At 39.8% G+C, this 27,383-nt stretch overlaps 2 protein-coding genes and 1 long non-coding RNA gene across 10 annotated transcripts in view; 2 read left to right on the top strand and 1 right to left on the bottom strand.

Moving 5' to 3' along the window:
- Nucleotides 1-11,728, bottom strand: part of LOC117282411 — a 136,049-nt gene extending 124,321 nt beyond the window's left edge. Inside the window, exon 1 of the long non-coding RNA XR_004513146.1 lies at nt 11,555-11,728. This is a non-coding gene — a long non-coding RNA (uncharacterized LOC117282411). The remainder of the gene's footprint in view (nt 1-11,554) is intronic.
- LOC111865419 (organic cation transporter protein) overlaps nt 1-23,093 on the top strand; it is a 33,004-nt gene extending 9,911 nt beyond the window's left edge. For 3 of the 8 annotated variants that reach the window (XM_033751879.1, XM_023853441.2, XM_033751866.1), the window contains 6 exons: nt 2,004-2,157; nt 3,473-3,573; nt 4,438-4,652; nt 5,914-6,095; nt 9,161-9,321; nt 9,395-9,874. In XM_033751879.1, the coding sequence (XP_033607770.1) occupies nt 2,004-2,157; nt 3,473-3,573; nt 4,438-4,652; nt 5,914-6,095; nt 9,161-9,321; nt 9,395-9,428 (847 nt within the window). In that variant the 3' untranslated portion in view covers nt 9,429-9,874. Of the gene's footprint in view, nt 1-2,003; nt 2,158-3,472; nt 3,574-4,437; nt 4,653-5,913; nt 6,096-9,160; nt 9,875-15,304; nt 15,363-17,319; nt 17,707-19,754; nt 19,998-21,660 lie in introns of those variants that run through there. The other 5 variants (XM_023853457.2, XM_023853450.2, XM_033751881.1 and 2 more) reach the window with 5 other exon arrangements.
- On the top strand, nt 17,443-21,819 carry LOC111865502. Its single transcript, XM_023853600.1, has 3 exons — nt 17,443-17,706; nt 19,755-19,997; nt 21,661-21,819. The coding sequence occupies exons 1-3, from the start codon at nt 17,443-17,445 to the stop codon at nt 21,817-21,819; spliced, it is 666 nt and encodes a 221-aa protein (XP_023709368.1).
- Nucleotides 23,094-27,383: the final 4,290 nt, after the last annotated feature.

Here is a 27,383-nt window from a genome sequence, read left to right as displayed (position 1 = left end):
AGATTTGAGGCTTTCACGGCGGTGACTATGAAGAAAGCAGTCTTCTGGGATTTGGCACCGTGTATATGTGGTGTTAACCGACGTTTCGGAGGAACGTATCGCCTCCATCTTCAGGGTAGAAGAAAAAATATATAAGAAATCTGCAAGCTAAGAGACCGTGAGAACCGGTAAAAGCAGTAGCTCGGGAGCCTGGACAGCGCAGTCGGTATAGCGGCTGACTACGGCCAGGGCGGCCGAGGAGTCTGAGTTCAAGTCCCAGTAGGCTCAAGAATTTTCTCCTCTCCACTTCGTCCAGACCAGCTCTGGGGCCCACCCAACCTCATATCCAGTGGGTACTGAGGGCTCTTTCCCCCGGGGTTAAAGCGCCCTATGCGTGAAGCTCACCACTCACCTGCACCTAGTGCCGAGGTCAAGAAGACGTGTATCTACAAATCCACTCTTCCATACGCCTTCATGGCTTAGAGCTTAGTTAAGCACAGGGATAACTTCACCTTCTACTTTATTTGACCTACCTCACAAAAATATATCCTTCCAACTACCCTATTATCATGTTTAATTACGTTGAACTATCTTGGCACGAATGGGGGAGAAGTGGAATTCATATAGGATACTGATGGGAAAGCCAGAAGGAAAGAGACCACTGGGAAGACCAAGGCGTAGATGGGTGGACAATATTAAAATGGATCTTAGAGAGATAGGATGGGATGGTATTGATTGATTGATATGGCTCGGGATAGGGACCAGCGGAGGGCCTTTGTGAGCACGGTAATGAACCTTCGGGTTCTATGAAATGCTGGGAAATTCTTGAGTAGCTGCAGATTTGGCTTCTCCTCAAGAAGGGTTCAGCTCTGTAAGTAAGTATCTCGACAATTCATGACTTGTTCTTCTTCAAATTCAATACCACAGACAATTATTTTACATCTTGCTCAACTTGTCAAGACAGACCATGCCATCTAATTGGTGACAGTTGCCTTATCCTGGGAATAAAGCGGCCGGGGCGTGAAGGTGGCCGCTCAAATGCATCTACTCAACGAAATTAAGAAAATATAGAACTGTTCTCCATTTTTTCCTCTACATTTTCATGACAAGCTGCAACGAATGTGCATGTAGCATGCCTGAGAATCCTGCATAGTGACGAGGTGTATAATCTGCAGACCGCCTCTTCACCAGATATGAACATCCACGGCGAAGAACCAGGGAATACCGGGTTCTCTCCCAAAAGCTAATGAGAAGATCTGCTTATCACAGACGGACCATTCCATATGACCTTCCATCCTATCCTATGTACAGTATATTTGTAATACTGTTCCGACTTTTAAAGTTTATTTCAATATTCAATTTTGCTTGCTGGCTCGTTTCTCTTCCAGGACTAAATAGATATGTTCATAAACATTTTAACTGTTATATTTTAGAGTCAGTCGGGATTGACCTTGGAGCCTTATAAATAACCAATTTCTAAGCTAACGACAAACAACCCATAATCTTACATGCCATAGAAAATAAAATAGTACATATCTATTTGCTTTAATAACAACCAGTCGCTGGAAGAATTAAGTGGAGTAAAAAAGTAAACAAAGCTATCCCTGTCACAGGCCGTGAAGGTCCATAGGGTTATGAGACGTCGAGGCTCCAACATTTTCTAGAAAATCGGCTCACAAATGGCGGCGAGGTTGTCAGTCCTTTACCTCCAGGAAGATTCCTGCTACTGATTTCTGTCAGAGCCTGTCAGTCGACCTCAGAGCCATAGTGCGGCTGGAAGGATTAGGTCAATTGAAAAAATCCAATGACCTCATCACAAATCAAACCCACGACCTTCCGTCTTGTAGCATAATGCCTCAAACAACTACACTACCACGTACCCCGAAGTGACTTCAAGCAATCGAAAACATCGTGAAACACGAATATAACTCAGACAACGGACAATAAACCTGATACAAATGTGACAAAAGTTTAGACAAATAGTACCTGGAATTTTGTATATTTTTATGTATATGTTACGGCAGGTTCCTTCCTGAATCAGTAAGATGGCTGATGGCCATGGGGAAGACTGAAGAAGCCCGAAATATAATTTTAAGGGCAGCGAAGAGGAATGGGGTACTCCTTTCCAATGATACGCTCAGCAAGTTCGAAATGATTTCCATGGCCGAAGGAAAACCTGTAAGTAGCACACCTTCCTATTTGTCTCCTCAGTACTCACCGTCTTGTATGAGACGTATGGTCACAAAGTCGAGCCATATTTATATTTTGTGGAAGCATTAAAGATGAAGACTGTAATCCTATTTTGTTCTGACAGGATGTGAAATTTGGTCTCCTGCCCTTTGAGACCAAAGTGCTAGAGAGAATATTTCAATATAGGAGAGAGAAGACAACAAGACAATGGGGAAAATTGTACAATGATGAACATCACATTTTGTAGAATTACTCTTCACTAAATATTACTGATCAAATTAAAGATGATGAAATAATTTATACACAGTCCATATCCTCACACATTGTTTCTTTAAATTTTTAATATTATCCTCACATTTGCGCTAGGCCTCACAAATAATTCTCTTCCCTTCAGTTTTCAGACTAAAAATACAGAAGCATATCTCACCTCCCGGTCTAGAAAACCGAAATTAACGGCCGTGGGGATTCGTTGCGCTGACCACGTGACACCCTCTATCCGCTAAAGTTGGCACTAACTTCGCCGAAAAGCGGCGGTCGCTTGGTCGGTATAGTTTGTTTGCGGACTACAGGCCACGGAGTTTATATCTCACGTCTCTCAAGCATGCTACATGTCCCAGTAAGCTCATCATCTTTGAGTTAATCGCTTCAAGAATATAAATTGAAGTCCCAGTTCATGTCCATTTTCCGTTTCCTAGGTTTTCGAAAAAAGTAAGAAGAAATTCGATGTTCAAAATGTTGTGGAACATTTCACAGCGTATTAGTCTATTCCAGTTATGGGTTTTATTCCAACGATCAGCCTATAAGCGGGGGGTGGGAGACTACGCTTTGTACATTGTCCGCAATTGCTTATTCATTCCATTTTAAATTACCCCTCAATATCCAGAAACCCTCTCTTCCATCCGCAACTCAAGGACGTGGCATGCCCTGGTGACGAGATCTCTATTAAATCTTCAGGTCTGTTTTCATTCAGAATTAATTCTGAAAGAGTGAATATCTCAATATTTGCTAGGGCTCCTGACACGACGGATTAACCCATAGTAAAAACATTCATGAAACCAACAACACAGAAAAACACGGACATGGAAACATAGAAATACATCAAACTCAAATTCATGCTCCCAGTTTTCGAGCGAATCAAGACCTTACTGCTTTTATACTGCTCGGCTGTGATCAGCTGTTCACGTGTTACCGACTAAAATCTGAAAAGGCCAATGTACAAAGGAAAGTTAATTTTCTCTTATTTTTATGTTGAATTTTCAATTACTCTGAAGTTTACTAACTGGTGTCGTATATTGCACTTCAGGAAAATCCTGAAACTGAAGCAAAATCCACGAAAGAAGTCCTTAAACAGGTGCTCCGCTCCAAGATCCTGCTGGTGAGAGTGATCAATTGCTCCTTCTGTTGGTAGGTACGAAATTACAATTTATTTATTAAGAAGTTTTTTACAAAATTTTCCCTGTTCATAGAAGTGTAACCTGCCCGAAAATCTCAAGGGAAGAGACCGATTTTGATACTGGCTCTAGCTCCCACCCAACTGTCTATCCAATGAAGACAGAGTAGCAGCAACGTGAAACCAATGCACAGTTCCGCCTAACCCTGAGATCTACAATACATGAAGGTTTATCTGTAGGCTCTCTGTATGTCCATGTGTTCACGACATGGTGCGGACAACTACAGAGTAAATGTGTAAGCCTAATTACTGAAGCTATGAAAGACCGCCTCTGTGGTCTAGTGGTCAGAGTTCCTACTTACAGATCCAGAGGTCCCGGGTTCGATTTCCGGGGTTACCTGATTTTCTATGAAGTAGTGGGTCCGGAAAGGGGTCCACTCAGTCTCGTGAGGATAATTGAGGAGCTACTTGAATGGAGAAGTAGAGGCTCCGGTCTAGAAAACCGAAATTAACGGCTGTGGGGATTCGTTGCGCTGACCCGACACCCTCTATCCGCTAAAGTTCGCATTAACTTCGCCGAAAAGCGGCGGTCCGTCGGTCGGTATAATTCCCTTGCGGAATAAAGCCACGGAGTTTGTATGAAAACAGATATGGTAACTGACTGAGATGGTTGCTACGTTGTCCGACTGAATTACTCGTGATTATTAACAAAGACCGCATATTGCCTCAGTACGGTTTTATATCTTCACAGTTTTCGGTATTCCTTCTAAAATATGCCACATTTTTACTCTTCTCTTTCTTGCAAACTTTCATACTACGAGCAAATTAAATTTCGCGTTCTCTTATTTTCTTCCCGTCCCCCGGATCTGACGTCACAGGGTCACTATCACGTTCGTGTTCTTCGGGCTGTCCCTCACTTCCGTCTCAGTGGGCGGCAACAAGTTCACCAACTTCATCCTGGTGGCGCTGATAGAACTCCCAGCTTACGTCGTGTTCTACTTCGCCATGGACAGGTTCGGTAGAAAATCTACCCTCAGCGCATCTCTGATACTCTCCGGCATCAGTTCCATCTCCTTCGCATTCGTTCCCACAGGTAGGGATCGGCCTTATTTTCACTACACTAGGCAACAAGGTTACTATAACAAGGGGATACATATCTTTTAAAATGGGGTCACGCGGTAGCGTAGTCGGTTGAGGCACTATGCTACAAGTCGGAAGGTCGCGGGTTCGATTCCCGATGAGGGCATACGATTTTTCAATTGACCTAATCCTTCCAGCAGCACTATGGCCCTGGAGTCGACTCAACCTCTAACAGAAATAAGTACCAGGAATCTTCCTGGGGGATAAAGGGCGACCGGCGCGGACAACCTCACCGCCATCTGTGAGCCGATTTGCCTAGAAAATGTGGGAGCCTCGACGTCTTACACCCCTATGGGCCTTAACGGCCTGTTACAGGGAGAGCTTTACCTCCTTTTACTTTTTTGAAATGAATTATGATGTTCTGATTCCAAAACTGGAAACATAAAATTTGCATCATGCCCCAGTTTTGCTTATGGAATTTTTAACGAAACCAGCATGCTATTTAAAATTTTGTATTGTTCTTTGTGTTCTTATAATTTTCTTTTTTAACTTAGTGTCAATATATGGCATTTGGTTTATGAATAAACAGTTACTGTCTTGCAAGTAAGGTCGCGTTTCAATTTCTTTCACATAATAAATCAAGGATTAAAAAAGGGATCTGTTTTAAACTTTGTCATATTTGTGATCAGTATAATAATTTCAATAATAAAAACATATTTCATTCAAGTTATCGAAAGAAGTGATAATTCCTTGTGCTATGATGTCTTCGACCTGTTTTCTAACAGTAACAGCGTCTACTTGTTTTCCCATTTTCTCATGTAGTAAATTTCAGATCATTGTTAATACATTTAACTCTTCTGCGTTATTGTGTTGATTCGGAATTTGTGTTCCTAAGAAATATTTAACGCTGAATTTTAAATCGTACAAGTAGGCCTAGTTTTTGTTTTTAGAAACAAAATACGGCAAATTATTTTGAAACTATATGAGAAACACATCAGAAACGAAAACGTCGAGAGAATCACATGGGTTTCGAATGAAACTGCTGTAGTTACAGGCATTGCAAAAGGTTCAGCTCTTATGGAAGGACGTGTCTGTGATAAAGGTGGGCTACAGATAAGTAATCATTTCTTCTCGTAAGACTGTCGATAAGCTTCAAAACGTGATCAGATATTTACCGCACCTTTTGAGCAACAGTCAGGATAATGGGCAGTGTAACGTCTATGTCTACTGCTCTGCTGCTAGCAAAACTGCAATTACAATTTGATTTTGTACAGATATGGACTGGTTGCGAATGTTGCTCTTCTTACTGGGCAAGTTCTCTATTACAATATCCTTCACGGTGGTGTACGTATATACCACAGAAATGTTTCCGACGGAGCTGCGGCATTCACTGCTTGGCGTGTGCGCCATGGTCGGGCGAATTGGTTCCATGGTGGCACCCCAGACACCACTATTGGTAAGTAACAGACACTGTCATGGCTGTGAAGAATACATCTTTCTGGATGATACGCTGTGTCTAGGTAGAAGCTGCAGACTTTTATGTGGAGCATACTACCTCCAAAACTGCATAATGAGGAACTTCATAACTTTTACTCTTCTCCAAGTACATATAATTAGAATAATCAAGTCAAGGAGGATGAGACAGGCGTAGCATGAAGCACGAATGGGGGAGAAGAGGAATGCATATAGGAGTCGGGTGGGAAAACCAGAAGGAAAGAGATTACTGGGAAGACCAAGACTTAGGTGGGTGGACAATATTAAAATGGATCTTAGAGAGATAGGATGTGTTAGTATGGATTGGATTGATCTGGATCAAGATAGGGACCACTGGAGGGCTCTTGTGAATACGGTAATGAACCTTCGAGTTCCACAAAATGTTGGGAGGTTCTTGAGTAGCTGCATAATTGGCGGCTTCTCAAGAAAGGCTCAGCTCCGTGAGTGAGTGACGTATTGCCTCCATGTTCAGCGTTGGAATGTAAGCAAGCAGACGATTGTCCAGTTATTCTTGGTTTCTTGACGTACTCTTAGATCCTGAAGATAGAGGCAGTACTTTCCTCAGAAACTTCAGTGGACTTCTACCAGGCTGCACGGTGTGACATCTCAGAACACAGTCCTCTGCCACCACCGTGAGAATACCGAATCTCAGGCTCGTGACTAATCAGAAGAAATGATTAGGAGATGCTTTTCAACTGAAGGGACCGCCTCTGTGGTCTAGTGGTCAGAGTTCTGGCTACCGATCCAGAGACCCCGGGTTCGATTGCCGGCGATACCAAATTTTCTTTGAAGTAGTGGTTCTGGAGCGGGGTCCACTCAGCCTCCTGAGCATAATTGAGGAGATACTTGAATAGAAAATTAGCGGCTCTGGTCGTGGGGATCCGTTGCGCGGACTACGCGACACCCTCTATTCGCAAAAGTTGGCACTAACTTCTCCGACAAGCGGCAGTCGCTCGGTCGATAAAGTTCGCTTCCGGGCTAAGGCCACGGAGATTTCAACTGAATAGCGGGATAAGTCAGTCTGGTTGGACAATCGAGGGTGTTGTTCCATTCCCCACCGAGACCAGACAGGCTCTGGATTCGACTCATCCTCCTACCAAATGCGTATGAAGGGAATTATTCCTGAAGGTGAAACGGCCGGAACGTGAAACTGACCACCTCCATATGGAGCCGAGGCCTAGAATGGCTAGAGCTTTACTTCTATTCTTCGTATACACCTTCGCGGTCAGGTGATGTAAATAAATTGACAAGTCTGCTTTACCGTTCTGGTCCTCAGCTGCAGAGGCAAAGTGTCCCACAGGTGTCTAAAGGGAGGATTAGGGCAACGTTCGTTGCAACGGACGTACTTCGTGCTCTCGTGTAGCCCCAGCCTAAGAGTACCGTTAATGATGGAATGGAATGCATGTGTGAGAAAGAAGCCGTGGGTTATATACGATGTATTGTCTAAGTATTACTATTGCAACGTCTGCATTAAGAGGTCGAAGGAAACCCCGGGAACAAACTCTCCCACTACGGTCGGCCCTCGAACGGAGAACAGAACTCAAGGTCTTCTGAATATGATGGGGAATACTGAATAATCAATCACGCAGTTTTGCTGAAATATACATTCCGTAATCGTCCTGTTAGCATTTGATGGACTTGGTCATGGACAGGTTCGTCGGTGTAGCGAAGGACTGGAAGGAAGGGGTTTGATTCTCCACAGGGACAAGAGCTTTCTCTCTACTCCACAGCGTTCAGACCGGCTCTGAAATCCAACCAGCCTCAGATCCAATGGGTAATGGAGGCTATTTATCTGGGGGTAAAGTGGTCGAAGCGTGAAGCTGACCATTCAACTCCAACTACTGCAGAGGTCAAGACTGGTGGAGCTATACTTCCACTCCCTTGTATGTCTTCATGGCATGGTGTTTAATTACGCACAGGGACAAGTTCAAATTTCCCAAGTGGGTGCCCTAACTATAGCTGTGATGGGAGTAGAATAATCTTATCTCAGTGTTCACGTGATGTTCAAGTGAGCAATCGGTGGGCCTATAGCTGACGTCGACACAGAGAAACCATTTGCCTGGGTGGTTCAGTCAGTAGGTCTACAGCAAGGGATAGCCGACCGGGGTAGAGGATTTATCTCTTCGACACCGATGCCAGATTTGCCATGGGGACCGTTCAGCCTCATCTCCAACGAACATCAGGAGTGAAACGGCCGGAGCATGAAACTGACGACTCACATTCATCTGGTGCCTAGGTTAAGTATGTGTGAATCTACCTACGAGTATAACGCCAGTTCTCCATATATCCTCATGGCGTGTTGTTTATTTATGCAGAATCGTCACCAACCGGAGGGTATTCCTTGTCAGTATGTGGTAAAAACAAAAAGTAAAGCTATCCCTGTAACAGGCGGTGAAGGCCCATAGGAATGTGAGACGTTGAGGGTCCCACATTATCTAGACAATCGGCTCAGAGATGGCGGTAAGGTTGTCAGCCTTACGCGCCGGCCGCGCTTTACTTCCCAGGAAAATTATTAAATTAATTCCTGGTACTCATTTCTGTTAGAGGCTGAGTAAACCTCAGGGCCTAGTGCGCCTGGAAGGATTAGGTCAACTGAAAACAATCCAATGACCTCATCGGGACTTGAACCCGCGACCTTCCGGCTTGTAGCATAGCCCCTCAACCAACAACGCTACCGAGTAGTTAGGAACTATAAATATATGAAAATACAGCTATTCCTGTAACAGGCCTTGGTTGTCCATAGCGTTTTGAGACGTCGAGATTCTTACATTTTCTAGATAATCGGCTCACAGATTGCAGTAAGGGTGTCGGCCTTACGTGTCGGCCGCCCTTCATCAACAGGAAGATTCCTGGTACTCATTTCTATTGCTGGCATTAAGTCTAATAATGTTAAGCATATGCAAACGGAGGGGCCAGATGACGTGTGGTTACTTCCAATGCTGAAAATCTACTGACCAACCCCAACGAGACCAAAAGATGACTGCACAGATGAATGTCATGCATATTCTTTTTGCGTTTGTTTTTCAGGAGCGGTATCTGGAGTCTCTCCCCCTTTTTCTGTTTGGCGGTATGTCAATGTTATCCGGCGTCTTCTCTCTCAGTTTTCCCGAAACGCTCAATTCGAAGCTTCCCGATACGGTCATAGAGGCCGAGAACATCGGAAAGAAAGCTTTACGAACAAGCCAACGGTAAGTCCCTGTCTAGAACGCACGCTGGGTGTCTCGACTATTCCAGAAATAACCATTATTATGGAACCCACAGGTTCAGCACCGACACAACAAAAGCCTGGCAGTGAACCATAAGCAAAGCCGTTTCAATAATTATGGGAAATCTTGAGACTCTCAAATATGACCTTTGACCACGCCCTCTGACACCAGTGACGTCTCCGCCTGGGGCTGGAGCCAATTTAATCCAACCACAAGAGAGTATGAAGGGCTCATATGTCGTAGGCCGGTGACACCTAGCGTCTGGTGGGAGATGCTATAAAAATGACGTCCCGGGTGAGTTGGGAAGGGATCATGTGACCCCGCAGTACTTACGGGAACCTCTTGGTTGCTAAAAACATGATCTTTCACCATGTCCTAGTACCCAAAGGAATTATGTGAATATGATAACATTAAACTAAAGTTACTTTAAGGAATAAAACTTTGTAAACAGTAAATACGCAAGGTCAATATTAAAAGGCAATACTTATTCGACGTTAAATTGCAAAATACAGTATTAAACAAACAATAAATAGTACTTTGAAGAGTGTTCTGATTTACTAAATATTTGATCTGTAAAAGTCATACTCTCATCATACCACACATATTCTGAGTCTATCCCTAGTTCATGCTGCATACTCAAAACCAACTGCTTCCTTAACACTTCTTCAGAATACCTGCCAGTGCACAAGAAACAGTCGGCTAGTTGCTACCAATGGCCTGGTAACTGCTGAGATCAGATGCAAAGCGCACCTTTCTCTGTCTGCCAACAACTGATTAAGTTTCACGCGCAGTGAAGAACATGCAGGCTTGAATCATCTTCTCACTAGCTTCTTTCCTCGATAATATGACTTAACCGCTTAAAAAGGCCGCGCCATAGATCAAGTGGTTAGTCGCTGGCTTCCCACCGCGGCGGCCCGGGTTAGATCCCGGGTCTGGTCAAGTGGGACTTGTCGTGGACAAAGTAGCGCTGGGGCAGGTTTTCTCTGCCAATCTTCATTCCGCCAATTGCTCCACAATGCCCCTCACCTATCATCTGGGGCTGGTACAATAGGCCAGAAGTGGCCGCAGTACGAGGGACTTAGTCCCACCCCACTAGTAATAAAAAAGAACCGCTTAGAAGCATTCTGGATCAGTTGTTTCAAGGAGCAACTTTTCTGGAGCACAGTACATCTGTCTGTTTGGCATGAGGCGAACTAGATGTACACTACTGATTTTTGTGCGAATTTTGAAAATAGCGAAGTGTTAATTCATTGCTTTGTCCTAAAGTGAACTGATTACTCTTTTAAATTTAGAAATTCATATGTCAAGTTTCGAATTTCATTCGTACTTACGCGGTAGAGTAGTTGGTTGAGGCACTATGCTACAAGCCGGAAGGTCACGGGTTCGAATCCCGATGAGGTTATTGGATTTTTCAATTGACCTAATCCTTCCAGCCGCACTGTGGTCCTGGAGTCGACTCAGCCTCTAACAGAAATCTTCCTGGGGGATAAAGGGCGGCCGGCGCGTAAGGCTGACGACCTCACCGCCATCTGTGAGCCGATTGTCTAGAAAATGTGGAGCCTCGACGTTTCACAACCCTATGGGCCTTCACGGCCTGTTACAGGGATACTTTTACCTTTTATTTTTCGCATGGGGGGGGGAGTCCAACTGGGTCCACTCAGCACGTCGGCCACTGATTGGCNCGAGCTTGACTCGGGAGCCGGGCTCGGATTAATTTCACCACAAACGCATGAGCTGACTGCCAACTTTGCGACCCACAGACGGACGAGTTTGGCTCATTGGAACCCGAGCCGAGTCGGACTCGCGAGTTAGAATCGTACGTGTATGGGCCCCTTTACTTTTACCTTATTTAATCTGAATAATATACTTATCACTGCCAAAAGATATTTTTACGAAACTCATTTGTAAGGAAGTGTGATGTTTTCTGTCTAATAAAGTGATTCTTTGGATATTTTTTCAGCTTCTAAATAAGCAATACTGTTCTCTGTAACATGCTACCTTCTCTGTCCTCGACTTCCTCATAAGCATTTTTTTCGGAAATAATGTTATTACATGAATACATTTTTCGACAGTAGTGATCTCGCCATCTAGACACTTCTAACCTCGTCGAATATCAGTAAGTAAGTGGAAGGCTTAAAGAATGCTGCTGAAATTGCGTTATAAGACAAACACAAAATACGCAAAATGACGTGATGTTAACTAAACAGACACAAACCTTTATGAATTCCTGCAAGATCTCTGCAACACTTAAATTGGTCATTAGAAATGTCACAACTACAGACAGTGATATACAGAATCGAAAGAAAGCTATCGATAATTAAACGATCGAATAATTCAGCCGTAAAAAAAGTATTCACTTCAATCATTCGAAAGACAGAGTAATCTCTGATTAGAAGACAGCGGATCCTTCCGCTTGGGCGCTGTTGATCAATGTTAAAGCAACTGTTGATGCTATGCCATCTAGTTGAGTGAATGTGAACAGGTCATGGAAAGTGTGACGTGAATGTATCGTTTCAAACGTTTCAAATGTTTCATTTTCAGACAAATAAGTGGAAGGTTTGGTCTGAAGCGACCGGAAGCGACTAAACCCCTCTTCAAAAATAGCTTGACTTTACGTAAATAGTATTTATTGATGTGTGAGTATGGCAATAAATTATGGGACCTCAAGTGTAAACTCTGTTTTTATTTATATACTTATTGTCTTCCACAAAGAAAATGATAACACTTCGTAATATATACGGCATAAACATGGAGGCAGGATGGCTCATGAATATTTACCGTGGCAAGCATATTTGTGTCATTCAACTGCAAGGCGGGAAGTTGGACGTAAAAGAAGATGGGCTTAACAATTCCTTTAGTGTCTGAACGGCTCATGACACAATTCTGGAACTGGCAGAAGAAGAAGCATATATGGATAAAAACAAATATATATAAACATAAAATATAAATTTTATGTTTATATATAATAGCGAGTCAGGGTTCTTTTACTTTCAATTTGCTAGCATTTGATTCAAGAATTTTCCTGCTGTGGGGAAGGATACAATTTTTCGGCGGTTTCTGATAACTGATACTTTCATGGAACAGAAGCTAATAATTATTTAGGTAAGCAAGAAATTCCCAGCATTTATGAGTTATTGTGCAGGATGAAAAAAAATACGTTTGACTACTTTGAGACCTGCAACTTGAACCACAATCCCCTTGAGAACAGATTCCGTGCTATTCGTTCACTCTGTGCTCAAACGATAATCTAGCTGTGAGTTACTGTAGCAGTAGTGCTCTAGACTTGTATTTGAGAGCTGCTGAGTTCGAGCCTCTGTCGGGGCACTAGTAAAGACTGTTTGATACTACTATAACTTTACTGGAGAGTGCGTTGGTTGAGTTGACTCACTTGAACCAGGTCAGACCACATATTATTGCTGTTATCAATAACAGTTACCACCGGTGCCGACTTTGAATGGATTAGGTCTATTCGTTCATTTCACCATAAGAATTAGTGGATGGTGATGTCAGAGGCATCGCAAGACTTTGTATTCCCTGTAGGTGTGCGCGAAAGAATTATTATTATTATTATTACTATTATTAATTAAATGGATGGTTTGTCATCCCAAGTTAATACAAGCGTAACGGAAAAAAGCCTCATATTAAAATAAATTACTGTAGATCGCCAGATTATTTGTAAGATCCTTTAAACGTTATGCTTCTGTTCGGGTTTGAGATACTAATATTCCCTGATTTGTTTTGCTTTCTAATTTCGTACTTTCTCCTCACTTTCGCAGTGAAAGCAGTTACGTTCTTTACCGACAGGTGAACGCTGATATTGTTATAATACCAATATATCTTCGACAGATGACAGTACATGCAGGTCATGTATGAAGTACACCGTCTGTCTTTATGGTCTTATGATTTTGCCTTGAAATTCTCTTACTGAAAATTCTGTGAGTTTCTTTCTTGGGTGCCCCACTTTTTGGGTTCATACGAATTATTGCTGAGCTTTACTTCTTTCTTCACGTATCTTAATTTTAGTTTGTTCTACAGTTAACGTAAAATGTCAATCAATGTTGGACGATCAACTGCATTACACACAGTGCATACCGGTGCATATCGCAACGAAAATTTAGGGATCCGTGCCCAGATAGATTCGAGCGCGCGACGTGGATGCGCATTTTGAAGCTGGAACAGACATAATAAATGGCATAAAAATTTAAACGACGCGTTATTTTTTGTGATATAGCTTGCTACTACCCAAATTGTTGATTCAGAAGACATCATAAGATAATCATAGGTATTTAATTAAGGTAACTACTTGTGAGCAAACCTCATGTGAAATAACACCTTGCAGTATTTTTTTTTTCCACCGCATTTAGAATGTGAACTCAAATATAGAATGTAGTATTTTAGTAATAACAGCAACAAAGATGTTACGGGTTTCACAGGTACTGGCAGAATAAGAGATTAATTAAATTAATGATTATTTCAGGCAGCACACACCTCAGTCTCCCTTACTGACTGTCTCAATGGAGCAGTCTCATTCTTGAGAAGCTGTCCACTGGATTAATTTGTTGTTTGTTAGTGAGCGAATATTCCTTTCAAGCAAGTCTCCTTTTTTAAAGTAAACCCATAAATTCCTAACTTCTTTCTTGAATTATTCTGAGCATTCCAGAGTTTGCTGAGATTGGCATGTTTATTCATGGCATTATATTTTAAGATTGTATACATTATATTTCAGTCTTGTATACATTTTTAAGGCACAAAGTTACTACTACTCTTCTTAAAAATACTCGACAAGGGTATTTCATGACAATGATTTATACCCTTTTTACTCATGAACTAGCAAAACAAATTGGGTTTCCTAAGGAATCTTATGTGTCTTGCATTGAACATTACAAATCTAATTACTACTGCTAGAATATCTGAACATGTTTATTTATAATACAAAAATTAATTACTTTAAGTTGTGTTTAGATTGAAGAGACATTATAATCATTCACACTGAATACGTGCAATTAAAAATTTTGCATTAGAATGGATAGAAACATTTATCAGAAATCTGTTGTCAGTATATAATGGAAATAAAAACAATTGTAAGAAATTCACATAATGAAATTCTGTGCAGAGAGAGTTATAATGTTTAGTAAAAATTGTTTAATCACCAAACGAGAAAAAGAACAAAGAAAGTCCTTAGTTGTAAAATTGTAATATTTACCAGCCATATTACAATGATCTGTAATTATAAAAAACAGTATGATGTAAGTTTGCTTGCATTCACAGGCAATGTAGACCTTACCGAAAATGTTGAAATAACATAATGCAAATCATGGCTGTTATTTTCATATTTATTCTCCTGTAACAGCATGTTTTGAGTGATATTTACCTAAACTGCCTTAGTATAAAGGAGATGGAAGGAGAAAGTGAGAGGAGTACAACAGGATTGAGAAATTAAGGAAGGAGGAAGGGGAATAAAAACCATGAACGAGATAATGGATAGGAAGAAAAGGGGAAAGGGATGAAGATACGAAGCAATTTCACCGCAACGATAAACCTGGGCCTCCATTAAAACATCACAATCACAATCATGAGATTCTTTCCTGACTTATTCCAGTCCATCCAGGAAAATGCCAAGGTAGTGCCATGATAATATGCCATGGCCACTTTATTCCATAACCCACCCAATAGATTACTTTTTTCCCATTTTCATCAGTATTCGTATTAAATGGTAACACTGTGTTGCCTCAGTAACACCATTTGTAGTAAGTTCTTATAGATAAGCTGTCTTCATTGCATTCTTAGTGTTTTAAACTGCATTCCCCTGTTATTTGCAAATGCCACATTTCATTGTGTTTACAGTTTCTTAGTTTTACCTGTATATGAGTTTATTTTTTCAAGTAGTGTGAACAACAGTAATTAAATATTTATTGTGTATGCACAAGAAGAATTAAATCTAAGTTCAGTATTAATTTATTTGCAGGATCAGACACATCTAACTGCATGCTGGCTGTATAATAATGGCAACTAGTAGCAAAGAGGTAGGATGGTACAGTCTTATTAAAATCATGGATAATGGGAACTTTTTTCTTTATTCTGAAATATTAAAGTTACCTCTTTCCACTTAACAACCTGAAAGTTGAGTAGTTGCTCCCATATGAATGTGTCTCATTATTATATAGAAGCCCTGTCATCATTTGAGAACATAAAATGAGTAGAGAGTATAATTATTAACCAAGTCCATGGAGCAGTCCTGCTTGAGAACCTAATAATCATTTTGCTAATCAAGAAATTCACTATACATTATGAAATGTGAAAGTTCAACACTACATTCACAGAAGACCAACATATCAAGAGTTAGTTCAAACCATTCCATATCCTATTTCCATAAGATTCATTATATTTATCCTCCCATCTATGCCAAGGTTTCCCAAGTGGTAACTACTTCCCTCCAGGTTTTCTGACTGAAATGTCTCATGTCTCCCATAAATGCTACAAATCTTGCAAGTCTCATTTTACTAATTTATATATTAAAATGTAAAGCTAGGATATAAATTCCTACCATGGTCTTCTGGGTTTACATGTAGTATTGTAAGTGGAAACCAAAGTTTCAGAAGAGCATATTGCCGGCGAATGTCTAAAGATAAAGGCAGTGTGATCCTCTGAAATGTTGGTGCTCACATTCCAGACAACACAATGTCATAAAATAGAACAGCCCCACTGGTGGGACTTCGACAGTCAGCTGAGTAACCTTGTAAAGGGTAAAGTTGTCCTGATGCTCAACGCATTAAGCACTACACCATGAAGAAGTATGGGGGAGTGGATGTATAGATCCACATTTCCTTGACCTTGGCACTAGATGGAGGTGAGTGGTCAGCTTCACGCCCCTGGCGCTTTACCCCTGGGAAAGGAGTCCCTGGTACCCATTGGATAGGAGGTTGGGTGGACCCCAGAGCTGGTCTGGACGATTTGGAGAAAAGAAAATTCTTGACCCCACAGGGACTCGAACTCTGACCCCTCAGTCCAGACAGCAGCCAGTCGCTATACCAACTACACTACCACGACTCTTGAGTATCCTTGTAAGATCTCAAAAATAACAATTCCCATTAATGATTAATGTAATACTAGAATGTACATAATTGTGAAAATACAGTTCTTGGAAAAAGAGAAATGCTTTTCCTGTAGCAGAATTAAGGTTCTGACACAAAGATCAGTGTTGTGTAAGATCCAGAAGGCTGAGAATCACTGACCTACAGTGCCACACAATACTGTAAGAACCTTTCACACAGGAGAGCAACTATAGGATCCAAGGTCCTCACAATGGTGGTTATAAACAGTTCTGTTTTCTTCTTCATAATTCTGTTTGGTCCGTTGAAAGTCAACATGTCGTCTCCATTTTGAACATCGCTCGGCTTGCTGACTGGTTTTCACGCTGCTTTCTTGCTTGCCTTATTCTTTGATCCTGAAAACTGAGGTGACATTTTCCTCTGAAATGTCTGTAGACTTTCAACGGGCTACACTGCATTATATCCCAGAAGATATCTTCTTCAGGAGATCTTTAGGAGAGGCATTGTTTTGAAGGTTGAGGAAACAAAGAAGAAACATGATTTGAAACTTCACTCCTCTTATGGGAAGAATTCATTTCTTCGTCAGCAAGTGCAGATTGGCTGTTGGATCCATCACCAATGGTTAGGTGGGCTATTTCCTTGTAGCTGGAGAAACCAGAGTGTGAAGTTAACTGATCACATCTCACACTGTCTACAGCTGAGCTTATGCATGTGTCTTACCCTCCACTCCCTGTAAACCAAAATGTGTGTCTTCATGGCATGGTGCTTAGGCACAGAGCCAACATTTATATTCACCTCTTTTGTTGCTGTTTCTGTATGCTCATCTAAAGTCCAAATTACTTATTCTTATTTATTTGTTTATATTTCTACTGTTGTAACAAATCTGTTTAATGCAGCTGGTTTTAATTGTTCTATTTTTCTATCCTGACAGGAAATTGGTTCAGAAATATATCATATCATAAAATGCCCAGTTTGTTTTGACTTACTAAAGCCACCAATATATCAGTGTGACCGTGGACATCATTACTGTAAAAGTTGCCATGAAAGATTAAGGATGGAAGTATGTCCCTTGTGCAAGCAGATTTTCTATGGGACTAGAAACTATTTGGCAGAAGACTTGATTAAGACTATATGGAATTTGAATATACCACTGCAAGCAAGTTTTAGTCAACATGAAAGAAAAGATAAGAGAGCTATATCCCATCCTAAATTCTGTCCTGGTACATTCCCTTGTGTGTTCAAGTCATGTACTAAAGAGCAACCAGCAGCACATGTGCTGACTCACTTGCGGTATCACCATCCTACAATACTCAGAAAGGTAAGGTGCAAAGTGTATAGAATTACCAAAGTGTTTCTGTGTCAATGTGCCATAAATCTGATCTGACTGAGACCGATTTTCTTTCTTCTTTTTCTCCTCCTTATCTCCCTCTGCCTCTCCCTATCCTCTTATAACTCTTCTTATTGATCTGTTACTGTGCTGAACAAAACACGGGATAAAACCATTAATCACTCTAACTTTTGAAACCATTCAGTTTTGGGGGTGAGGCGTCTGTGATGATACTGTCTTGACATTTGTCGTCAGTGCTTTTTATTCTTCCCAGCAATCCTTTTGAAACATAAGCTATCTGTATCACTTTCCAGATTTCTTGTCTGTTTATATTGTCATTCACCTTTTCCATATCAATAAAATCCAAACATGTGTCACTGCCAAATTTCTATCTTTTTCTCTACTACTTCTCTGACTTCAAAGATTAAATCAACTATAGATCTCTTATTTCAGAAACAATATGATACTTTTGTTCGTTTTCCACCTGTCTTTTCAGTTTCAAATTTATAACTGTCACATATTTTTAAAGTTACCAAGTAACACAGTCCCCTCTATACTGTTTCTGCATCCTTTTATTAAATTAGAGTTCTTATTTTCTTTTCCATATCTCTTAGTACTCTGCAAGCCAATGATGTCCTGCTGATCCTCCTGCTTTCATCATTTCTCTTGATACTACATCTGTTGTTAGCTTTCAACTGTGTCATTTTTCCCAGTGATGTATTGTAGCATGTTATGTAGTTAAAGATGACATTTTCATGCAAGATAACTGATATTGAGCACAGATGTTTGTTGTAAATGATAATTTTTTGCACAATTGTTACACAATCTATAGAAAAGATTTGATAGCAAGTGCATTAAAAAATACCACTGCTCATTAATCCTACCACTACAATCATAAAACTTGCTTGTTTACTTGTCCATAATTAGTAAAACATTGTGGCTGAATATTGGGAACTTAAATGGCATATGTCATTTGTGTGTGTATACATGCTTAAATTTCATATTTTCTAAGGAAATTTTCAGAGACAGAATATCTAAAAAAATCAGTGAGATGGAAATTAACAGTACAATTAGAAATGTGAGAGACCTGTATAAAGGCATACATGAATTTAATAAGGCATATCAGCCTAGGGTAAAATTTATGTATTACTCAATTTAAAAACTTATGTAAACGAAATGGAAGCTACTTCACTTGGATTGCAACTCTTTTGTTTTTTATTGCCATGTTATAAGGCAGTATATCTTGTTTAAGAATCCACTACAGTAAGTTACTGCTACATCATGCCCAAGTGAAAAAAAAACACTAATTAATGTATAACCTATTCCTTACATTTTAATATTGACCTGGAGATGAGCTACAGGTTTCCTTCAGGCAAATTCTGGGATAGTATCTAAAGGAGATCACAGCAGTTTTCATATTCTTCCCAGTTCACTGTTCATGATCATCCTATCTTCTTTATTTCTTTATTTTGTGGGTTATTCTACACTGCTGTCAGTAGTTGGACTATACTGTGACAAAAGGTAGGATGATAGATGAACTGAAAGGATGTGGAAGCAAGCAGTTGTGGCCTAATCGTGGTACTATCCCAGCATTTGTCTGGAGAGACTGAATAAAGCCTCAAAAAACCTTTGTCAGGATAGCCTGGGTCCAAGCTGAGTTTCGAACCAAGCATCTGCAAAATATGAGTCAAGGCATCACCACAATGCCAACCCATTCAGCTATTATCTATTTATTCTGTTCCCCACCAGACTCTACCTTGAACGTGTAAAATACCATTACTGGAAATGGCATTACTTTTCTCTTTCTCACCACATACAGAGTAGCACACACCTTCTTACTGAAAGACAGGAGCTAAACATTTAACACTATCTATATACCTTCACAACATGAGGCTCTGGCATAGATGGAACTTATCTGTGCCTTTATATGCAGTTTATTGTACAATGTTATTCAGAAGACAGTATCTTGATAAGTAAAATTCTGCTCTGTTTAAAACACTGTCTTTATTTAATATAGCCTGTCTTGTGTTTTTCTGTAGGTCCCTAGTACACATAAATTCAAAGAAAAATGGGAGTTGGAGTACCTGCCTGATTGCAATTATCCAGCTGCTATTTATATACCAAACATGGGTCTCTTTTATTTGGTAGTAAATGTAAACTGTGATGGACACTTGGATGCTATAGCCCAAATGGTGGCTTCAGATGAAGTTGCATCTACTTTTAAGTATAAAGTCACTGTTTCTGACATCAGTGATCGTAAAATGTTCACTCACTCAAGTAAAGTAAGTATTCATAGGAAAATGTTATTTCATATTGTTGCGTGTAGAGCCATTACTATTCAATGACCGCAAGATAAGCAAACATACCAGAGCCACTTCTAGGCAACAGCTTGGTAAACATGTTCCCATGCATGCAACAATAGAGGTATTGTTGGAAACGGCAGTTTCTACTCAGTCCATGCAAAGGGGCTATAAGGAAGACAGTTGGGGCAACCAAGTCAGTTCTGTATGGGAGTCTAAGAAAAAGAGGCAGTTGGAAAGGAGCCACCATTCAGAGAGGACTTGAGTGTGTGAAGCTGAAGAATCTCCACTGTTAGAAGCCATTGGCTGGTAAAGACTTGGCAGGTGCTGTGATGATTTGTGAATTATGGAGATTAGCGGTGGCCCTGTAATTGCTTGTAGTTCTGAGTGGTGTGTATAAGTGGTCAGTAAATATAATGTCTGATCCAAAACCCTGTCGAGGGTCACTCTCCTACATGACAATAGACACACACACACACATACTATAACCTTGAAAATACATCTTGACCTACACCCAGATCATCATCAGGTGAGTAGTTATGTATCATGTTTCATTATTGAGTTGAATAACTTACAATACTTTTTTTAACTTCATAAGCGATTTGTTATTTTTAGCTCCATAACTGATCTGTTATTGAATTTTTATATTTTCATACTGTGGGATTTTACAATCAATGTATTCTAAAGGTTCTGACTATGGTGTATAACAAACATGTGCTCTTCATTCACATCCAAACTGAAATGTCAAATTAAATCAGTATTGTGTCTACTTGATCTTACAATTAGTGACTAAAATACAAAATTCTGTTTCTTTGAAAGGGAACTTCACTTTTTCTTCCCACAAGTTGACGTTTCATTCTTTGCTCTGTATGTTTCATTTACCATTATCCCCCTTAATTTTCCACATGATAATAGCCTGAGGACTGAAACAGGTAGGGAAATGCAATTTTTCAGAAATGTTTTCAGATAGTGAAGGTATAATTAATAAAGAATACAGTTTACAACACAGAATGAATCAAATCAAACACTTTTAACACATTTACCTACTACAGTTGAAGAAGTACCCATAAACTCAAACATATAACTTCTCATGCTCTTGCTATTTTCAGAAAAATACCTATAAGCCCACATGATGAGTAAAGGATATTTTTTTATTCATTGGTCAATGTCTGTGATAGACAGAAAAGTCAGTAGGCAATGATTCAAAGTGCCTTTCTACTCCAAAAAATATAGCAGCTACTTAAGTGGCTATAACTTAATGGATAATCTGATCATGTACATAAAGAGGGCAGCCAATTATCATAAACATTCCAGTACAGACCTGTGACCTAGAGGTTTCCTCCTTGAAATCAAATTATGAAGTTTCTAAAAATATGCCAGCATATACAATATGGCCTAAAAGTCGGTTAACTGGTTAGTAAAATTTAAACAAAAATGTGTTGGCAATGTCTTTATTACTTATTGGGTTTAAAAAACTGTTCAAAAAAGAGATCCTCCATTTCAATGCACAAATCATAATACTGTGATACTTTCCTACAAATTGACTGGCAGGTTTAAATCTGAATAGTCCCATTAATACAAGAGGAAATTTTAGGTTGACTGACTTTTGGGCCACTGTGCTAATATGCTTGTTGTTTACTTTAAGGTGTCTTCATGTCGTGAAAGTACAGAATGGATACAAGAAGTCAATGGACTTCGCCTAACACTGACTGCCATGGAAATGTTAAGCATGTGTAAAAAATATGGAGAAAATTTCCACTGCAAATTATCACTTAAACGTGAAGATACTGAGGAGGAAATATAGTTCATGTTCTTGCATTTAAGTAAATGTTGCTTGAACTGATATTGGTGTCAGTAAGTATATCTCTTTCTTCAAAGTTATGTTGCATCAGTTCTCGAGTGTTATTTTGCCCTGGCCACATTCATTCACAAGAAATTTGCTGTGACCATTGTCTTAAAACCTCCTAATATTGGCATATTACTTAATTTTTGGATCAACCAGTAAGCACTCAGTTCAAGCTTCATTTTCTTTTAACATATTTTTATATAATAATTAGGTTTGTTTATGTGGATATGAAAAGCATATATTCGATAGAATTTTCAGGTGTATAAACTTTCAAATAAAAAAAAAAGTTACACATAAAGAAAAAAATTCTTTTTAACTCTTCTTTTATACAAAAAAAAAACATGGGAGACATACAGGCATCAGAAGTCTGTCCTAACAGAAATGTTATGAGTGACAGCTATATAAACGTTTAACATAAAGTTGCGTGAACTTCTGTATACATGGCAAGTAGGCATTAGCTTTTTCTAGAACTTCTTGCAGACAGCCACATGCAATGTGTTTGTATTGTTATTGTAATTATGGTAGAGCTGTCTCAGGCTGCAAAAGTGGAATGGATCAAGAAGAAATCATGGAAATAATAATGTCTTGTGCAGCATTAAAAGTTAAACTGAGTACACTTAAATAAACATGAAGCGAACATTTGAATGTGATATTTTAAAAAAGCAAGCTTAGTCAAATCTTTACCTTATTTGAAACTATTTTGTTTTCATTTTGCTCACAAGAACTGAACCTGATAATTATAGAAAAACAGGACTGTAGCAGCCAGATTTCAACAGTCTGATGCAGGAAGATTACTTTTGGGATGAATGCTACATAGCCCGGAAGAGATTTAATATATATTTCAGGGGACTGTGCTGCCTGCAAAATTTTGGTAAGCAGATACCAGATTAAAAGGCATCATATCCCAGAAAACAATAATCTCCACAATGAGAACCTCAAATTATATAATTTAGCAAGATTCAAGTGTTTAGTAACCAGGCACTTATACAGTGACCACCAGCTGCTGCGAAGAGTTAGGCTTGGTTGAAAGGAATTTCCATGAATGCTTATTAGATGAAAATGACATCATCAGGAATTTCAAATGCATGTATAGAATGTGTTTAAGTTATAAATGTAACATTTCATTGACCTTTTTACCTGTTTCTGCAATACAAATATCTGGCTTAAACTGACTTGTCCAATTGTACTTGTGTATCAGTCTATGAATGTAAATAAATTATAAATTATGAGTACTTGCTAACAAAAAGGAAACTTCATGCATCAACCTACTTTTTTACCTCAATTATTGTATCTGACTTTATCCATTGTCCTGTTTTTTATTTAAAACACTTTTTGGAGACTGGATTCTCTGGAGATAGGGAGTAGCCCTACCGATTGGGCCCCTAACTGAGTAGGTTTCGCCTGAAGACAGAAATAGAATCCACTTTGTGAAATGTTGTGTTTTAAATAAAAAGCAAGATGATAATGTCCAGAAGTAAAATAACTGTATTAATATGCCATCATCACAAACTTTTGTATCTTACTTACTATCTTACCTATTACAGCAGCAATGCTTGTGAAATACTGATAAAATTTATATTTGTGTTTGCTTCAAGTTTCAGCAGGAAACATAGAACAGTAAATAATGCAAGAGATTTTCCTCTTTCACAAATATACAAAGGGCATTCTGTATATAATGCCTCCAATTTTTTTGTGTTAATATGTAACGTCCGAGCTAGATGTTGGTGCTGCTGTAGTAAAGGTTGAACCTTCCTGCCAATGTACTGTTAGTTTGGTTGTCATGCGACAGATAGCGACAGCAGAGCAGTCTATCAAAGTGGCGTCTGACATAGACGTGGGTATGAAAGAGATGTGTTATTGAATTTCTCACTGACAAAAAAATTGCACCCATTGACATCCATCAACGCTTGCTAAAGGTGTACGGAGATGGTACAGTGGATGTCAGCACAGTGAGGCAGTGGGTAGTGCATTTCAACAGTGGCGAAAGTGAAGTGCACAACAAGCCATACCCTGGGCATCCCTGCTCAGCTGCCACTCCTCGCAATGAACAGTGCCTTGATCAGTTCATCCATACAGATCGTCACATAACANGTGCACGGTCTTTTGGGATAGTCGGGGTGTGATTTTGTTGGATTTCCTGGAGCCTGGTGAAACTGTCAATTCTGAATGCTACAAGATGATGCTGACTAAGCTGAAAGCCTGAGTCAGGCCACAGAAGCAGACAACCTTTCGCTTGCAACACAATAACGCTAGACCCTATACCAGTTTGGCGACCACCGCGCACATTGCAAAGTTTGGCTGGACTGTCCTACCACATCCACCTTATAGCCCCGATTTAGTACCTTCAGACTTCCATCTCTTTGGGCCTATGAGAGATGGACTACGTGGGCAACATTTTCCAGAAAACAATGCTATCAATGCAGCTGTAAGAAAGTGGCTAGCCTCTGCTAGTGCAGACTTTTACAGGCACGGCATACAGGCTCTTGTTCATCGCTGGCAAAAGTGCATAACGAATGGTGGTGATTATGTGGAAAAATAACTGTAAGTAGCTGAAATCTTGCTCTATTTAACTGCGTTATTGTGCTTTCTGTATCTGCTGTAGTTTTCATTAAAAAAAAATAGGAGGCATTATATACGGAATGCTCCTCGTATAACTAATTCAAATTCCCATATATATCTCACGGCAGTTTTCATCAGCACCGTATGTTGACGGTAGTGGCAAGTTTCAGAAGGCAGTTCTCATTATGTTTTATTTTCTAGAAGGTTGTGACCATACATATCAATGATCTGCATGGAAGTTGGTTGACAGTTTTTGTTTACATATGACAAATTATGATATGTGGTGGGCCTACATGACTTTCCTTAACAGTTTCACATACATAAACCACAAAGATTTAGAAGGTGTAATAATTAAAGACAGAATTCATTCCTTCATGGCATATCTGTATCTTAAATTTGCAGCAGAAATTAGCCTAACAAAATTTACTATGTTTCTGATTTCAGAAATCTGTCTATGCAAAACATGGTAATCTAAAATTTCAGTTCACTGAAATCTGACCAATATGTTCTGAAAGTTTTGACCATAGACAGACACATATATACATGGCATGAATTAACTCTGTTGCACCATTTTAACATTTGGGAGCCAGCCTGAAATTCAATATCTATTGTCGACTGAAAAAAATTATTTTGCTTCCTTTAACAGCAGCTTAGGAAATTACACAGAGAGTGTACATTCACCATCTAATGAACAGAATGTTTTGTGTTATAAGATGGTATGAAAATATATTTTATTTAATACATGTAATATATATTACCTAGGAGCTGGGATAGCGTACTCAGTATAATGACTACCTATGGGCTGGATGACTGAGGGGTCAGAGTTCAAGTCCTGGTAGGGTCAAGAACTTTCTCTTCTCCAGGTCATCCAGATCAGCTCTCGGGTCCACACAGCCTATCCAATGGGTACCAGGAGCCCTTTCACCACGGGTAAAATGGCAGGGGCATGAAGCTGGCCACTCACCTCCAACTAGTGTCAAGGTCAAGAAAATGTGGCGATATACATTCACTATCCCATATGGCTTCATGGCTTAGTTATTAATTAGTTAAGCACAGGGACAACTTTACCTTTAATGTATATACCTAGCATCACCAGCAGCAGCAGCAAAACAGCCCTCTTTGAGCCTCCTTAGAAGATTATGCCAGACTGTACCCACTTGGCGCTTCCTTGGATTTCACAACAGCATTTTTTTTTACAGAGCAAGAGAGTCAGCCTTACATGGAACCCCAACCTGGATGACTAAGTCCCTGTATTTATGTCCCCCACTGATATGGTGGCCCAGTTATATTGCCGGGTACCAGGTTCGTTTTTTGTTGCCTTCACATGCATACACACACGCATAAATTCACTTTCTACATAAAGTCTGATTTAAATCCCTGACGAAACATACACGACGAACCACGGCAACGGGTTAAATTGCAAATAGAGTACTTTTTACAGGTTTATATAAATTATTGTGGTTAGTATCTTCCTAATGTGTATCCACTTATGATTACCTCAGGTGATTACAAACTGTAAAGACATCTAAACCATTAACTTTATACTGACTATTAAAGAAGATATCCATCAAATGTAACACTAATTAATTAATAACAATTAATAGTAAAGACAGTTACAGATAAGGTTAAATTTATAACTGTCAGAACTGAATTAAGTTAAAAATGGTTCTCTCTGTGCTTAATTTGAAACCTTGCCATGAAGAAATATTCCTGTGCTTAATCAAGTATACACCATGACTATGTATAAGGGAGTGGAGGTCAACTTGACACATTCTTAACCTCAGCATCAGATAAAGGTGAATGGCCAACTTCATCCCCCACTTCAATGTGACAGTTATAATATGTTAAAATTAATAAACACTACTATCCTTTTGTGTGCGTGTGTGTGTGTGTGTGGGGTGGGGGGCTGACTCAGTCATGCACTTGGTACTTCTATATTGTGACATGACACCCAAAAGCTGTAATAGTGAAATCAGGAGACATCCATTGCCGGGCAACTGCTCTGTAAAACACATTCCTGCAGCAACGAATACAGAAGCACAATCAAATAACTTCTGTTGCTATGCAACAGTGGTGTAAACATGCCTTACCAACAACAGAGAGGCTGTGTTTTCTGCATGGTCTGTGCCAAATGGTTATAAAAAGACAAAGATTGTTTGAGTTAGTTGAGTTTTGCGGTGCCAGCTTGCCAGGATATGAGCTTGGGAGCAGAGGAATCAGACCTGAGAGAGTCTCCAGAGTTGGCAATTGGCAGAATGGCAAGAAATGAATTATGCTGTGCAAAGAAGACTTCATGTGTGATTTGGAGTGACCTAGAGACTGCTATCAATGTGTTGCCATGAAACGACAAGTGGAGAATGTAATCAACTGAAGACACTAGTGTGTGTAACAGTGACCTGTAAAGTGTGGGAACATTAATAGCACTGTAATTGCCCATAGGTCTGAGTTTAGTGTATAAGGTGTCAACAAATCCAATCCAAAATATGTCTAAGTCATGCACACCCTGTATATGTGATGATATAGTTACTAATAAACATTCCTTCATGTGATTGTATCATGTAACAGTATCCCAAAATATCTCACAAAACGCCTACCAGACTTCAGCATGTTTACTAGGTTATTTTGAGTTCAAATGTCATACCAAGAAGGGTCTGAAACTTAGCAGTTATGGAGCTACTGCTGAAAATTGAGGTCATGCAAAGAAAAACTTAGCAGCTACATAGCTACTTTAGTCACGCTGCCCATGCATGTGATAAAATTCTTCCTTTAATCCAATGATTACTCTACTACTTCCCTCCCTCTTTGTATCCCAGGGCCTTGCCAACACTTTCCATTTTGGCCTGACCTCTTGCAATTGAATCAAGATACCTCCATCTCCAGCCTGTAACATAACATCCTTTCACTACTACTTCTCCCTTACTCATGGGATGTTCCCAGATGAAACCATACTTGCAGCTTACTCC

Source organism: Cryptotermes secundus, unplaced genomic scaffold, assembly GCF_002891405.2.
Source record: "Cryptotermes secundus unplaced genomic scaffold, Csec_1.0 scaffold944, whole genome shotgun sequence".
Lineage (NCBI taxonomy): Eukaryota > Metazoa > Arthropoda > Insecta > Blattodea > Kalotermitidae > Cryptotermes > Cryptotermes secundus.
Note: the sequence above shows the minus strand (reverse complement) of the source record. Positions and strands in the feature narration are given on the sequence as shown.